This window comes from Daphnia pulex, chromosome 9 (genome assembly GCF_021134715.1).
Source record: "Daphnia pulex isolate KAP4 chromosome 9, ASM2113471v1".
Lineage (NCBI taxonomy): Eukaryota > Metazoa > Arthropoda > Branchiopoda > Diplostraca > Daphniidae > Daphnia > Daphnia pulex.
The window spans coordinates 8004707-8018258 of NC_060025.1; the positions used below are offsets into that span (position 1 = coordinate 8004707).

Genomic DNA, 13552 nt, shown 5'->3' on the forward strand with positions numbered 1-13552 from the left:
AAGCGGTTTCCCTCTGACGTTGTTTTTCTTTTTCCTTTGATTATATCTATTGAGTCTAAAACAAATATTTTCTCGCACAAAACAGACGAAAGAAATGAAGTAGCCAAGGGCTAAGACGTAAAATGCGCCCGAGAAGTTATTCAATGTAATTTTGGTTTTACTTTTAGACAGTTTGCGCTGCTCTCGCCTTTTACGGGCCTCGTTTAGGCAATGAGTGGCGTTCGTATACTTTTTCTGATACACCCGAGTCCAAAATTCAATCCGTCCGGCTTCGTGCAGCTCCATGAATCTGGCCCAGAAAGACATTTTTAATTCTCTTATAAAGGCAAGTAGTCTTCACAGATTAAAAAAAAAGTCTAAATGCATTTCATGGAACGAGGAGTCAAATGTAATTCAATACCCTTTGGTAAACAGCCGTGTGTAAGGGCTTCTTTTGGGTAGCGCCCAAGCCAAAGATCCAGGTATCGCTTCGGTATGATGGGCCAATGCGAGATTACATTTTCCATTTGCCTTGTAATCTTCGTCGATGAAGTTGATAGCAACAAATTCGGTCTTTTTAAAATACAGTACAAATGAAAAATGTGTTGGATTTCATTTCAAAACATTTTTACACTCATTTGCAATTTCTTATAGAAGATTTTGAACAATTTCTCCAGTAGGCCTAAATCATTTCCTTATTATCTGACATCCCTAGTAAAATTACATTTAGATACGCATAAGATCCTGATTTCACGAGGTCGATGCACTCTTGACGCGTTGCGCAATTGGATTTCGACTGGGATCGTAATTTATCTCCTAGTTGTTTGTAAAGCCCTATTTTGGCAGTCTGGGATGATTGTCATTGTCATAAACAGAATTATTAACTGGACGTTCATGTAATGTGATTTCGTTTCAATTGTAGTTACCAAAAGAAATAATTCGGTCCCACGCCCTTTGTCCACTACAAGTTGAACATTCGAATTGCGAGCAAGGTCAAAGATATAGTCGACAAGTGGTTCAGCATTGCTCAATCCCAGGATGTAAGAAACTAAAAGGCTGTTATAGGCGCATCCGAGTATTAAAGCCCCCAGACACCATGACCCAACAACGAAATAAGCTGCAGTTCGCATACGTGGAAAGTATGCCCCTGTTAAAAATACAGAAGGTGTTATTTAAAAAAAAAAAAAGCGTTCAAGCATTGGTATAGTTTATCACATATCAATCGATTTGACCTTGATTCAGAAGAATGCGCATCATCTGAATGAAAACGATTCTAGTTGTCAATAAAAAACGGCCAATCTTGTTGCTTACTACTGGCTGATCGATTGTAACATTCTCATCGGTCTGTGTCATCCGATTGACAGGTTCGATTGAAAAACAGATTGCTACAGCCGTAAGAGGAATTATAATCAACAATCCAATCCAAACCTAATATTTTTCCCAATGTTTGACCTATTAGTTTCTGATTTATCTTTTTGGGCAACCAGATAAATTCTTACGTAGAGCTGGAAAGGTAGAAAGATTGCGGCTCCGTTGTTTGATGATTCCGGCATTGGAATGAGAACAACGACGGATGAATAGTCGTATCCTTCCGCGAAATCCATCAGTGCGTACCGGGCAGGCGTCATCACCAGGGCACCGATGATCAAATCACATTTCTGAAATGACAATGGAACTTATTAATTTCAGCAATTTAAAGGTTACTTATCGCTAATTTACTCCAGTTTGAAGGTAGTAAGCGAGACCGGGGAGCGCTTCGCTTTGCTTCTCTAATCGCGTATCGTTGACCTGTAGAATTGAGTACCTGCAATCAGCAGCCAACAACATCAAAATAATGACACTTGAACCCATTTTGCCCCTGTTAATAACATACGTGAAGTTATAGCGATTAGCGAACGCTACAAGAATCCTAAATGCCACACCATCGATCTTGGTAATGTGACCGGAAATGTTTCTCTTCACATTTAGGTGAAGTTCAGCATCCTTGAGAAATAAGACATTTATTAACTCGTTTAACCGCGTTTAACAACCAAATAAAAAAATATAGTAAAAGGATAAAGCTTTTATGTAGCCTAGCAATTGTTACAGATGCGCATTATGCGGACATACCTGCACTCCAACGATCAGGTGTTTCCCGTTGAGTATCGTGTATTCACTTGAAGCAAACTTGGCCAAACCAAGTAAAAATAATAGCAGGGTTTTTGCCTTCATCTCAGTTAATGTAATCAAACTCTCAACAAAGAGCCTACCAGTGGAACTGTTTGATGCTGGGCATCATTTGTCAGTGGTTGGATAAGAACCATACTTTTTATGACTATGGACTTTATAAAAGATTTAATAGTTGTCAGGGATACCTCGAGAATTCATGCACAAACAAAACTTAAATTTATAGTTAGTATTAAAATACGAAAAGTTCACGAACGACTCTTATTTGGTTCTCGGTATTCTTTTGTTTATAAATATTGAAATCTAAAACTTATAAAGGCGTGTACCAGGCGTGTACCTATAATTGGATTTCTGAAATGTTGTCAAGGATACATGAACGAGCTTTTTCCAATTCTAGTAGCAGTAAACAAGAAAAATTTATTTTTCATTTCTGTGAAATTGCTATTATAATATAGAAAGCGCTTGCATTTCAAAGGATCACCTCACTATGTGCATAAAACATTGGTGATCGGGGAATTTTAAAAACAACCCACGGAATTTTTAAATTATTCAGGTAATTTGACAGCGTTGCTGAATCGGGGTTCTGCTAACAAATGATTGACTGATTGCCTTCTGCTAGTGTTATTAGTAGTTTTGCATATCTGCAGTGCTTGCGTTATCATGTCTTGAGTATTTTTTTTGTCTAGTGTATTTTGTATTCGTGTGCAATTAGCTGTAACGTGGTCATAGCATCTTTAATTGGTTTTGTTCCGTGTGTATTTGATAACAATGACCAAAGACATTGTAACTACACATTCAGCTTAAAATTTCGTGAATTTCGCTCATTGTAAGTAAATTCCAATATCCAAAGACATTAATGACAGATAGATGACAGGTGAACATTTATGTTTTATTGGGTTATTGCAAATATGGGAAAACTGTATCTGTCTCTTCTACTGCACTGTTTAGATTATTGTTGTCAACTTTTACGACTTTTTCTGATTGTGAGCCTTTCGACTGCTTCCGACTAAGATTCTGTTTGTACGATAGTTTTTGAAAACACTTGGACATCCTGTAGTAAATATTTTCACGGATGAAGCAGACAAAGGAAATGAAATAACCGATAATTAAGACGTAAAAAGCTCCCGAAAAGTTGCTTAATGAAATTTGTCTAGTATTCCCGGACACTGCCCTTTTGTGCTGCCTCCTACGAGCTTCATCCAGGCATTTGGTAATGTTGTTGTTTCCTTCCTGATCCCTTCGAATCAGAAATTCAATCAATCCGTCCTCGTGCAACTCCATAAACCTGGAAATTAATTTTCAGTCCTCAGTTATTCACGTAAACATCTCATACAATTTTACAAAAATTTGCAATTGTATTTCTAGAAATTCAGCACCCTTTGGCAAAGATTCTGGTGTATGGACTCCTTTTCGGCAAAGCCCAAGCCAATGTTCCAGGTATCGCTTCCATATTTTTGGCCAATGCGAGATTACATTTTCCGGTTGCCTTGTAATCTTCGTCGATGGCGTGGATAGCGGTTGATTTAAGCTTTTAGATATTTAAAAATAAATTACAAAAGTTATAGTTTTAATTAGATTCTTAGATTTTATTCGTGATTTTCTGGTATTTCAATTAGAATTGCTGTTGCGTCGTTACATTGAAATGGGCATAAGATCCAGATTTGACAAGGTCAACGCACTCTTGAAGCGTCACACAATTGGATTTCGTCTGGGATCGCATTTTATCGCCAAGCTGTTTGTAGAGTCCCGGTTTGTTATCACTCTGATAGGACAATAATTTTTAAAAATGTGACCACATTTGTGATTTTATTTGAATTCCATTGTACCAAGAGAGCGAGTTCGATACCACGTCCTTTTTCAACGACAAGCTGGACGTTGGGATTCTTGACCAGTTCTGCAAGGGAATCTACCAAAGGTTCGCTGTTGGATCCCAGGATGTAAGAAATCAAGAGGCTGTTATAAGCACAGCCAATTACCAAAGCCCCCAGACACCAAGATCCAACAACAAAGTAAACCGCATTTCGCATCCGTGGAAAGTATACCCCTGTGACAATTGCATCATTGGTAAGTTTAACTGTTTTTCGTTTCAATATGCTCACCTTGAAACAGTAAAATCTGTACAAGCTGAAAAAAGGCTTGACGTGCACCAAATAGAAATTGACTAATCTTTCCGCAATATTTTCCATTCAACGATGCTTTAGAAGTCACTGGACGAATTGAAAAGTAAACTACTACAGCGGTAATAGGCGTCACGGTCAACAATCCGATCCAAACCTATTTCCAATATGTCACCTCTGTTATTAATTTCCCAGAAAACTAGTTTGATTGAAACGAGTCAAATCATTTACAGCGAGATTAAAAGGTTGAAGGATAGCGCAAGAATTGTCTGATAATTCGGGCATCGGGATTAGTAGAGCTGCGTCCGTGTACGCGTATCCTTCGGCGAGATCCATAGCTGCGAAACGCCTAGACGTCATCAGAAGAGCTCCGATGACCAAGTCACATTTCTGGAACGCATTATAAGGTAATAAATAGGCTATGATTTAGAAAATTCTATTGTATGGTATTTTACTCCTTTTTCCATGTAGTATGCAAGACCTGGGAGAACATTGCTTTGTTTTTCTAACCGAGTGTCGTTGACTTGAAGAAACGAGTACCTGCAATTCCCGTTACGTAATATGTGTATGTAAAAGCTTGAAATCTGTCATTACGTGAAATTTAAACGAAGAGATAGTGCAGCCAAAGTCCAAGCAGCTACGCCATCAACTTTGATAATATGACCGGATATGTTTCTCTTCACATAAAGATGGGTTTCGATTTCCTTGAGAAAATTACATTTTAAAATTTTAGCTAAAAATAAATTATGCATTTTCATATTTAGATGATAGAAGCCAACACAAACCTGGACTCCAACGATGAGGTGTTTTCCGCTCAGATAAGTAGCGTCGCTTGAAACGCATCTTACCAATCCAAGTAGAAGCAACAGCCAGTGTTCTGTCATCTAGCTAGATAATTATTTTCAAAACTTGCGACATACAAGTTGAATAGTTTTGAAGATGTGTCGGTCATCGGGGGAAAAATCATTCTTTTTATCAGCTGGAATCTTGCAGCAACCCGCTAGAGTTGTCAGGGAAACCCTGAAATAAAAACACACAAACAAATTATTGGGGAATAAATATATTCAAAAGTTAAAAAAAAGGACATATTGTCTACCGACAAGTAAACGGCGTATACCTTGTCGTAAATTTTTAAAATCCAATTGTTAAGCATACGTTAAAAAAATATCATGTACGTACATTTAGTTTTTCAATATTTGCTATTGAAATTTATACTCTTCTACAATCTACAATTTTTCGAGCGAAAAGAGATTTTTTTATTATGCAGAGCTAATATGTAATTGGAGGGAATTCAATCAACACAAAAAAAAATCATTAAACATTTTTGTGCAGCATATCGAGCTTTGTAAATTGGCAATGGGAATTTTGGCATCACTGCTTCCATTCCCACGGAAGTTCGGTTGACAGTGTTGTAGTTCTGCAGGCCAGGCGTGACGTGGGTCGGTTTTCCATTTTCAACTTGATCTCGGTCGTCTGGACGAACCCTACCGACTCTCATGGGTACGACATTTAGACGGTAGGGTTCGTCCAGACGACCATAGGCACGGTAGCGCTCGTGGTGGCAGAGGGCTACAACACACTGTCCTACAACATACTGTCAATATAAACAAAGCAGTTCAAAAGTGTCAATTCAGGTTTATTGCAGGTTTAGTGCCGTTTCTCACAGTCACAGTATGTCAGGTAGAGATTTGATGAAAGATTCTCTGACCAGGCATCGAGCCAGAACCAAAGCCGATAAAAGAAAAACTGATGCTTTATAACAGGAACCTAAACGTTCAGGTAACTTCTTGACCGTAATTTTGGCAGAGGCAGAGGCCGAGTTACCCAGTCTGATGAAGTTGTAGCAGTTTCTAATCAAGAAACTGCTAGTGAAATAACTCCCAGTCTAATGGTAAGTTTATCAATATTTGTGTTCAAGTTTACGATTAAAAAATGTTCCATTGTTTACAGAAAGAAGTGGTGTACAGGATATCATTCATTCAGTCGAACTGGAAAAGACATCATTGAAGCAAGCATTTCACAATTTAACAAGTAGAAAAAGGAAGCAATCAAGAAAGCGAGTGGAAAACTCGCATGAAAGACAAAGAAGATGCTTGGGATGCCAAGAGAGATGCTGTCTTTCAAAACTACATTAGCTCCCGTTCCTACAGTGCAAGTAAATGTGGTGTATGTGAAAAAGGCACTAATCCTGTACATCACTGTTGAAGGTAATAGCGGTTTCTTGAATTATTTATGTAGATTAATAATTATCTTGTTTTATAGTGTCCCTTCCTGTCCAGAATGCAAAAGCCCTCATTCGTGTACTACGAAACCTGGTTCAAGAGACGTAACCGTAGTTACAGCCAATGGTAAATGAGGGCAACTTCACGGAGGACAACCGATTACCAGGATTACATCGACGAAGACACAGCCAATTATCAAGACTACGCTGATGAAGAAAATGAAGAAAAAAACTGTTATCCATCGTTTAAAACGCTCACATATATTGTCATGCAAATCTTGTAATCACATTTGAAATACAGCTATTGTTTGAAGGGAATAAAAGTATAATAATGAGCTTTTTGATTTGTTTCATGAACATTATTCGTCACCTTATAGGCATATCCGAGTGTGCGTGAAAATAAAATTGTTTGCAGTTAGTTATCCATGCGTATGTTCATAATAGACTTAATCTGACTTTAAATTTTTATTCAGCGTAAAAAGTTGAGTCAGAGGTGTAATTTTCATTTATATTGGTGGTCAGCCGCATAGTAGCGTGCGTGAAACTAAAAAAAATCGTTCGCAGTTAATTACCCATGCGTGTGTTTATTTTAGGCTTATTTTGACCTGATATTCTGACTCAGCGTAAAAAGTTGAGTCAGAGGTGTAATTTTCATTCATATTGGTGGTCAGCCGCATAGTAGCGTGCGTGAAACTAAAAAAATCGTTCACAGTTAATTACACATGCGTGTGTTTATTTTAGGCTTATTCTGACCTGATATTCCGATTCAGCGTAAAAAATTGATTAAGAGTTGTATTTTTCATTCATATTGGTGATAGCCTGCGGGAGTTATTGGTTTACGACACTTTTTTTTTATGGAAAAAAGCGCAGTAAGTCGCTTACCGTAACAGGGCGGACTTTTTTCAGAAAAAAATTAGATCGCAAAAAACTAAATCCCTCAGGCTAGTACCAAAATGAATGAAATTAACAACTATAACTCAACTTTTGACGCTGAATCGGAATATCAGGTCAGAATAAGCCTTAAATAAACACACGAATGTGTATTGAACTGCGAACGAATTTTTACTTTCACGCTACTCGCTAGGCAGCTGAACCACGAAGATTAATGAAAATTACAACTCTAACTCAAATTTTTATGCTGAATCGGAATATCAGGTGAAAATAAGCCTAAAATAAACACACGCATGTGTAATTAACTCGGTAATTAACTGCGAACGAATTTTTTTTAGTTTCACGCACGCTACTATGCGGCTGCCCACTAAAATGAATGAAAATTACAACTCTAATTCAAATTTTTACGCAGAATCGAAATATGAAGTCAGACTAAGTATAACATCAACACGCGAATGTATAATTTACTGCGAAAGAATTTTATTTTCACGCAGACTCGGAAAGGCATATAAGGATGACGAATAATGTTGATGAAACAAATCAAAAAGCTCGTAAGAATACTTTTATTCCCTTCAAACAATAGCTCTATTTCAAATGTAATTACAAGATTTGCATAAATATATGTGAGCGTTTTAAACGATGGATAATAATTGTTGTCTTCATTTTCTTCATCAGCGTAGTCTTGATAATTGGCTGTGTCTTCGTCGATGTAATCCTGGTAATCGGTTGTCCTCCGTGAAGTTGCCCTCATTTACCATTGGCTGTAACTACGGTTACGTCTCTTGAACCAGGTTTCGTAGTACACGAATGAGGGCTTTTGCATTCTGGACAGGAAGGGACACTATAAAACAAGATAATTATTAATCTACATAAATAATTCAAGAAACCGCTATTACCTTCAACAGTGATGTACCCATCTTCAGATATGAACTTGTTTTGGCGCAAGAATTTTAAATTTTCGCCATTCTCACACACCTCCCCATTGTGTAGTACCAATAACAGTTTGCGGTGAGTGATCATATCACATTTGCTGCAGAAATCTTGCTTGCAAGTAAAGCAACAAACAGGATTAGTGCCTTTTTCACATACACCACATTTACTTGCACTATAGGAACGGGAGCTAATGTAGTTTTGAAAGACAGCATCTCTCTTGGCATCCCAAGCATCTTCTTTGTCTTTCATGCGAGTTTTCCACTCGCTTTCTTGATTGCTTCCTTTTTCTACTTGTTAAATTGTGAAATGCTTGCTTCAATGATGTCTTTTCCAGTTCGACTGAATGAATGATATCCTGTACACCACTTCTTTCTGTAAACAATGGAACATTTTTTAATCGTAAACTTGAACACAAATATTGATAAACTTACCATTAGACTGGGAGTTATTTCACTAGCAGTTTCTTGATTAGAAACTGCTACAACTTCATCAGACTGGGTAACTCGGCCTCTGCCTCTGCCAAAATTACGGTCAAGAAGTTACCTGAACGTTTAGGTTCCTGTTATAAAGCATCAGTTTTTCTTTTATCGGCTTTGGTTCTGGCTCGATGCCTGGTCAGAGAATCTTTCATCAAATCTCTACCTGACATACTGTGACTGTGAGAAACGGCACTAAACCTGCAATAAACCTGAATTGACACTTTTGAACTGCTTTGTTTATATTGACAGTATGTTGTAGGACAGTGTGTTGTAGCCCTCTGCCACCACGAGCGCTACCGTGCCTATGGTCGTCTGGACGAACCCTACCGTCTAAATGTCGTACCCATGAGAGTCGGTAGGGTTCGTCCAGACGACCGAGATCAAGTTGTCCATTTTCTTTCAACTCAGCAGTGTTTCTACAAAAAGTTTGACTAAATTGAAATCTTTCATTGTGATTGTGATAAGTGACTAAGCGGTTGAAAACAGAGTACGTTGCATAAACTTTTCTTGTTCCTCGATTGCCCAATTTGGTATTTTGCCCTGTGTTGTTATCCAGGTGTCCCACACGTGGTTACAAAGCAGTCAAGTAAAGTCCCGAAGACATCGATTCAAGTATTAGGTGTGAATTGTTTCTTAAAAATATTCTTTTCATTCGTGAATAAATTGACTGCAGATTGTGAGTTATTGATTTTCACAGGTATTCGTGTTATGGGATCGATTGTCGAAAGTCTTCCTGGCGATTAGCTACGCTTGGTTGACAACTTGACATTTTGGTCGTGAAAATGCGTGCAAATGCATCTTCGTCGAATTCTTTCGATGGAAGCCTCCATTAACAAACAATCGTAAGACAATCTATTCATCTTAGAATTTGTAAAATATATAATTTTGTGTTGTTCTAGTTTAATTGGTTTTTAATAGCCATTGGAACACCTTCAGTTGATGAGTGACATCCAACCGTGGAATTATGGCAATTGAATGTTCTGGCTAAAATACCTGATCCACAGCTGATTCTCAGTTCCTTGATGATTCCGTGACTTGATTGGCGATTTCTGCCGGGCATTGGCACTCGCAGATAGGAAATATCTTTCACAACTGCCTTGGCGGTAAGTCTCATATATTTCTAAAAACTCTCCTCACACACACGGTCACCTTACTTGGCATAATCCGGACGGCATTTATTTCGTACAGTCGGTACTTCAGTATAGGTGTGCAGGGAATAGGCCGTTCCATATCATAAACATTTTAAAACCTACGTATATATTTATATTATCCGTAGTCGATACCGAAGCTGATACAATGCCCTATTTACCTTAGTACCGGTCTGTTTTGAATGTCTGAGTTTTGAATACGCGCACAACTTGCATTAAACATGCCAAATCTTGACATAGGCAATCGTAGGGAAGAACGTGTTAGTAGTATGGCGGGACACGTACACTTTATCTTTAAAGCTTTACATTCAGAAACGTTCCTTTGAGAAGCAAAGTCTTAAAATAAATACAGTCGCATGTAACCCCAGTATCCCGCCCAACCCAGGTCTCCCCCTACGCATCCCGGACATCTGTATATGAACTCAGTTTCAAGCATTATTTGCCCAGACAAAGAAAACTTGACCTATGCAATAATAAATTCGGTCTGAAATTGTCATCCGACATTTCGGATATTTGAATGGGCGCAGTCTATCCTGTAGTGACCTGTACAGTACAAATTATGTTTTGTGTAAAGGTTTCCTTGACAACTACTGAGGAAGAGCACGTGCCATCAAAAAGAAGTTCCTGACCATTGAAAGGCAGTCCAGACTATTCAAGTGGTACTGTTAAATTTCCTATTATCCATAAGGAGAAAACCATTGTCGTGGCGTTTGAATTGGTATGTTCTATTCAGCAAAAGTGATGTTGTGTACGTACGTAGGTTTCCTAGACAACGATTGGTGGCAATTCAGTTTTGTCGTGGCCTAGCTTTTTCCTTTATGTAGCCTACCCATTAGCCCCACCGCTTTTGACGAAATGCCCAGCGATTTCAAATTTTTGAAAACTAGATTCCCATTCTGGCTGACAACGTTGACAACTGAGCATCTGAGGAAGAGCCGTGCCGATAATTTTTATTTCCCTTTCATTTCACAGAAAGACTATCCCTGGCAGCATATTGCGCGGCTAAATTTCCTATTATCCAAAATGAGAAAACCATTGTCGTGGCTTTTGTTTTTAACATGCGTGACCTCAGCTTTTTCGACCGAATTGTCCTCTCTTAAAGGAAAACACCAAGTAATAGGCTTGCAATTATTAGTAAGTAGTAACCATCCGTAGTCCTTTGTACCAATATGTTTATTACCTTGTTTTCTTGAATGTTTTTTTGTCAAGGTTCACGAATTTAATCTTCATTTGACGAGAAACGCTTCCGGTCACATCGTCGAGATCGGAAGTGTAGCAGCTGATGCACTTGATGCGCTATCGAAACACTTAAATTTCACGTAAATGACGTTTGTTCAGGAGTTGTCGCTTTGTCAGTTATTAAATTATTACTTTGGATGATAGGTACTCGATTTTGCAGGTTTACGACACTCGATTGGACAAACAAAGTGATGCTCAACCAGGACTGGCTTATTACATGGACAAGGGAGTAAGTATTAAGCAATAAAAGCACCTAAGCTCTACAGTGTCTTGATTTTTTCACGTTTTAGAAATGCGACTTGGTTATTGGATTGGTGGTGATGACGCCTCGTCGATTAGCCGTGATGGATTTTGCTGAAGGATTCGCTTATACACCTGTCGTTCTTCTTATTCCAATGCCGGAGTCACCAAACCAGGGGATTGCTGTAGTATCCAAACCATTTCAGGCAACGGTAAAATACGCAATTAATTTTGTAATGAGTTAAAATTAATTGAGACGTATTGAAATAGGTTTGGCTCGGATTGTTGATATCAATGCCTATTTTGGCCTTAACTATCTATTTCTTCATTCGACCTGTGTCTTCGTTAACATTTTCTAAACTGCCGATGGATCGACCACGTAACGGAACGGCAATTAAAAAAACTGGTCATTTTCTTTTCCAGATTTCCCAAATCCTCTTAAACCAAGGTGAGTTGAACGGTAAACCTAATCAACAATTTGCTAATAAATTCCTGATACATTTTCCCGTTTATCCAAAGGAGGACACTTTCCACGGATGCAGAATGCAGTTTATTTTGTTTTGGGTTCCTGGTGTCTGTGTGCCTCGGTACTTGTTTGTGCCTACAACAGCCTTTTAGTTTCTTACGTCTTGGGATCTAATACCGCTGAACCACTTGTTGATTCCGTCAGAGATCTTGCCCAGAATTCGAACATTAATCTTGCCGTTGACAAGGGATATAGTGCGGATGTTTATGTTTCGGTAATTCACATAGATACACTTGTGTTTGAAATTTTTACCAAACAATTTTGATCAGGAAGCAACACGTGGAGTGAACAAACTTCTGGGCGATAAACTGCGTTCTGATCCAAAGTCCCGTTGTGTCAAACGCCAAGAATGCGTCGACCTTGTGAAATCAGGAACTTACGTCTACCTAAATGTAATGTAATTCAGATAAATTTTAATTGATACTAAAGAGAAATCTATCCTTAGAAATCGAATGTCTAACAAAAATTTATCTTTGTGTATTTATGTGTTTCATTAGGGTCTTTATGTCACACTGAGTGCTATCGATGAAGATTATAAGGCCACAGGGAAATGTTCTCTTGCCCTTGCCAGAAAGACCGATCCTGTTCCTGGTTCGTATGCATGGGCTCTGCCCAAAAAAAGTCCAAACACCAAGCTCTTCATTAAAGGGTAATAATGAATAAAATCAAGTATGTTGCGTGTCGGTAGCAACAGCAACATAATTATTTCTAAACGTAGATTCATGGAGCTGCATAGTGCCGGATTGATCGACCTATGGGCGAAGAGGGAACTGAACAAGTACAAAGACGTTGATAAGTGTCTCAATGAGGCTCGGCAAAGACAACATCGTAAAGTATCGGGCAATAGAACACAAATCTCGTTGAAAACATTGCTGGTGCCTTTTACGTATTGATCGTCGGTTACTTTATTTCTTTTGTCTTTTTCGTCTTTGAAAATTGTTATCATAGACTCTCAATGTTTCAAATGAAGAAGTCGAAACATAATGCTAAGCAGAATAGGAACACCAATCAAAATACGACGGACAAAAATGTTAACCGAGCAATTTTCGAACACGGTCAAACATTTGCGCAATTGTTGAATTTAGAAAATGTTGACAATGAAAACATTAAAGAAAGCCCGTCGAGTTCATCTAACGTTGTAATACCGCAGGCAGAATTACTGTGTGTTACAAAAAAACTGTTGACACCGGATATTTCGTTTGAATGTGAGGAACTGATGCTCTTAAAACCTTAAATGAAACTCTGGCGTTTCTCACTGTGACAAATCGATTGATTGACCAGGTTGTATTGTTCCTTTCATTCTTTTTTCACGGCTATCCCCTTTAAATCTCTCCTTCGTAAATAGTAATTGGTGAATTATGTAAGTACTGCATGGTTTTTTGGTTATGCTATTCAGTGTTTCGTGTAGTGTTGCTTATTCGCTTTTCTATCCCATTTACAGAAATATGTGAAGTACAAGTCAATCACAAATGATGGAAAAGATGAATTAAGGCTTTCCTCACTACCCTGTCTCTGTTTTTACTAGTTTTCTACTGTTCTTTTTAGTTACTACTAGCTTTCAGAATTTTGAATATTAGTTTAAACGTTAAAAATAAAATGTTTCAAACATTGCA

At 38.1% G+C, this 13552-nt stretch overlaps 2 protein-coding genes and 3 long non-coding RNA genes across 10 annotated transcripts; 2 read left to right on the top strand and 3 right to left on the bottom strand.

The window, feature by feature from the left end:
• Positions 1–40: 40 nt before the first annotated feature.
• LOC124202489 lies at positions 41–503 on the bottom strand. Its single transcript, XR_006878185.1, has 2 exons — positions 401–503; positions 41–289 (listed from the first exon to the last, which is right to left on the bottom strand). It is a non-coding gene; the product is annotated as an uncharacterized LOC124202489 (long non-coding RNA).
• A 158-nt stretch (positions 504–661) lies between these two features.
• LOC124201668 lies at positions 662–2086 on the bottom strand. Its single transcript, XM_046597829.1, has 7 exons — positions 2081–2086; positions 1853–1962; positions 1699–1783; positions 1479–1637; positions 1212–1407; positions 906–1126; positions 662–826 (listed from the first exon to the last, which is right to left on the bottom strand). Exons 1-7 carry the CDS (start codon positions 2084–2086, stop codon positions 662–664), a joined length of 942 nt encoding a protein of 313 aa, XP_046453785.1.
• A 656-nt stretch (positions 2087–2742) lies between these two features.
• LOC124201789 lies at positions 2743–6818 on the top strand. 2 transcript variants are annotated; one of them, XR_006877687.1, is made up of 7 exons: positions 2743–3019; positions 3175–3355; positions 3511–3582; positions 3762–4669; positions 4734–6153; positions 6213–6469; positions 6525–6818. It is a non-coding gene; the product is annotated as an uncharacterized LOC124201789 (long non-coding RNA). The 2 variants fall into 2 exon arrangements; XR_006877688.1 differs by having other exon boundaries at positions 2743–2971.
• A 1104-nt stretch (positions 6819–7922) lies between these two features.
• On the bottom strand, positions 7923–9080 carry LOC124201788. The gene is made up of 4 exons (XR_006877686.1): positions 8950–9080; positions 8739–8866; positions 8271–8679; positions 7923–8215 (listed from the first exon to the last, which is right to left on the bottom strand). It is a non-coding gene; the product is annotated as an uncharacterized LOC124201788 (long non-coding RNA).
• Positions 9081–9176: 96 nt separating this feature from the next.
• LOC124201784 (glutamate receptor ionotropic, delta-2-like) lies at positions 9177–13552 on the top strand. Of its 5 annotated transcripts, none has more exons than XM_046598016.1 (13): positions 9177–9405; positions 9484–9628; positions 9686–9889; positions 10509–10593; positions 10907–11068; positions 11144–11253; positions 11318–11402; positions 11464–11625; positions 11684–11861; positions 11933–12153; positions 12209–12331; positions 12437–12588; positions 12658–13552. In XM_046598016.1, exons 5-13 carry the CDS (start codon positions 10958–10960, stop codon positions 12830–12832), a joined length of 1317 nt encoding a protein of 438 aa, XP_046453972.1. In that variant the 5' UTR covers positions 9177–9405; positions 9484–9628; positions 9686–9889; positions 10509–10593; positions 10907–10957; the 3' UTR covers positions 12833–13552. The 5 variants fall into 5 exon arrangements, with proteins under 5 accessions (XP_046453972.1, XP_046453974.1, XP_046453975.1 ...); XM_046598018.1 differs by having other exon boundaries at positions 9177–9372; XM_046598019.1 differs by lacking the exon at positions 10907–11068.

What these genes read in the sequence shown, in the direction of transcription:
- LOC124201784 (XM_046598016.1), top strand. Translation starts at nt 10,958, where the DNA reads ATGAGAAAACCATTGTCGTGGCTTTTGTTTTTAACATGCGTGACCTCA. An exon ending in CCAAATCCTCTTAAACCAAG is followed by an intron (nt 11,862 to 11,932) that starts GTGAGTTGAACG and finishes GTTTATCCAAAG; the next exon opens with GAGGACACTTTCCACGGATG. An exon ending in GTGCGGATGTTTATGTTTCG is followed by an intron (nt 12,154 to 12,208) that starts GTAATTCACATA and finishes AATTTTGATCAG; the next exon opens with GAAGCAACACGTGGAGTGAA.
- LOC124201668 (XM_046597829.1), bottom strand. An exon ending in GCTAATCGCTATAACTTCAC is followed by an intron (nt 1,784 to 1,852) that starts GTATGTTATTAA and finishes TGCTGATTGCAG; the next exon opens with GTACTCAATTCTACAGGTCA. An exon ending in GCGCATTCTTCTGAATCAAG is followed by an intron (nt 1,127 to 1,211) that starts GTCAAATCGATT and finishes TATTTTTAACAG; the next exon opens with GGGCATACTTTCCACGTATG.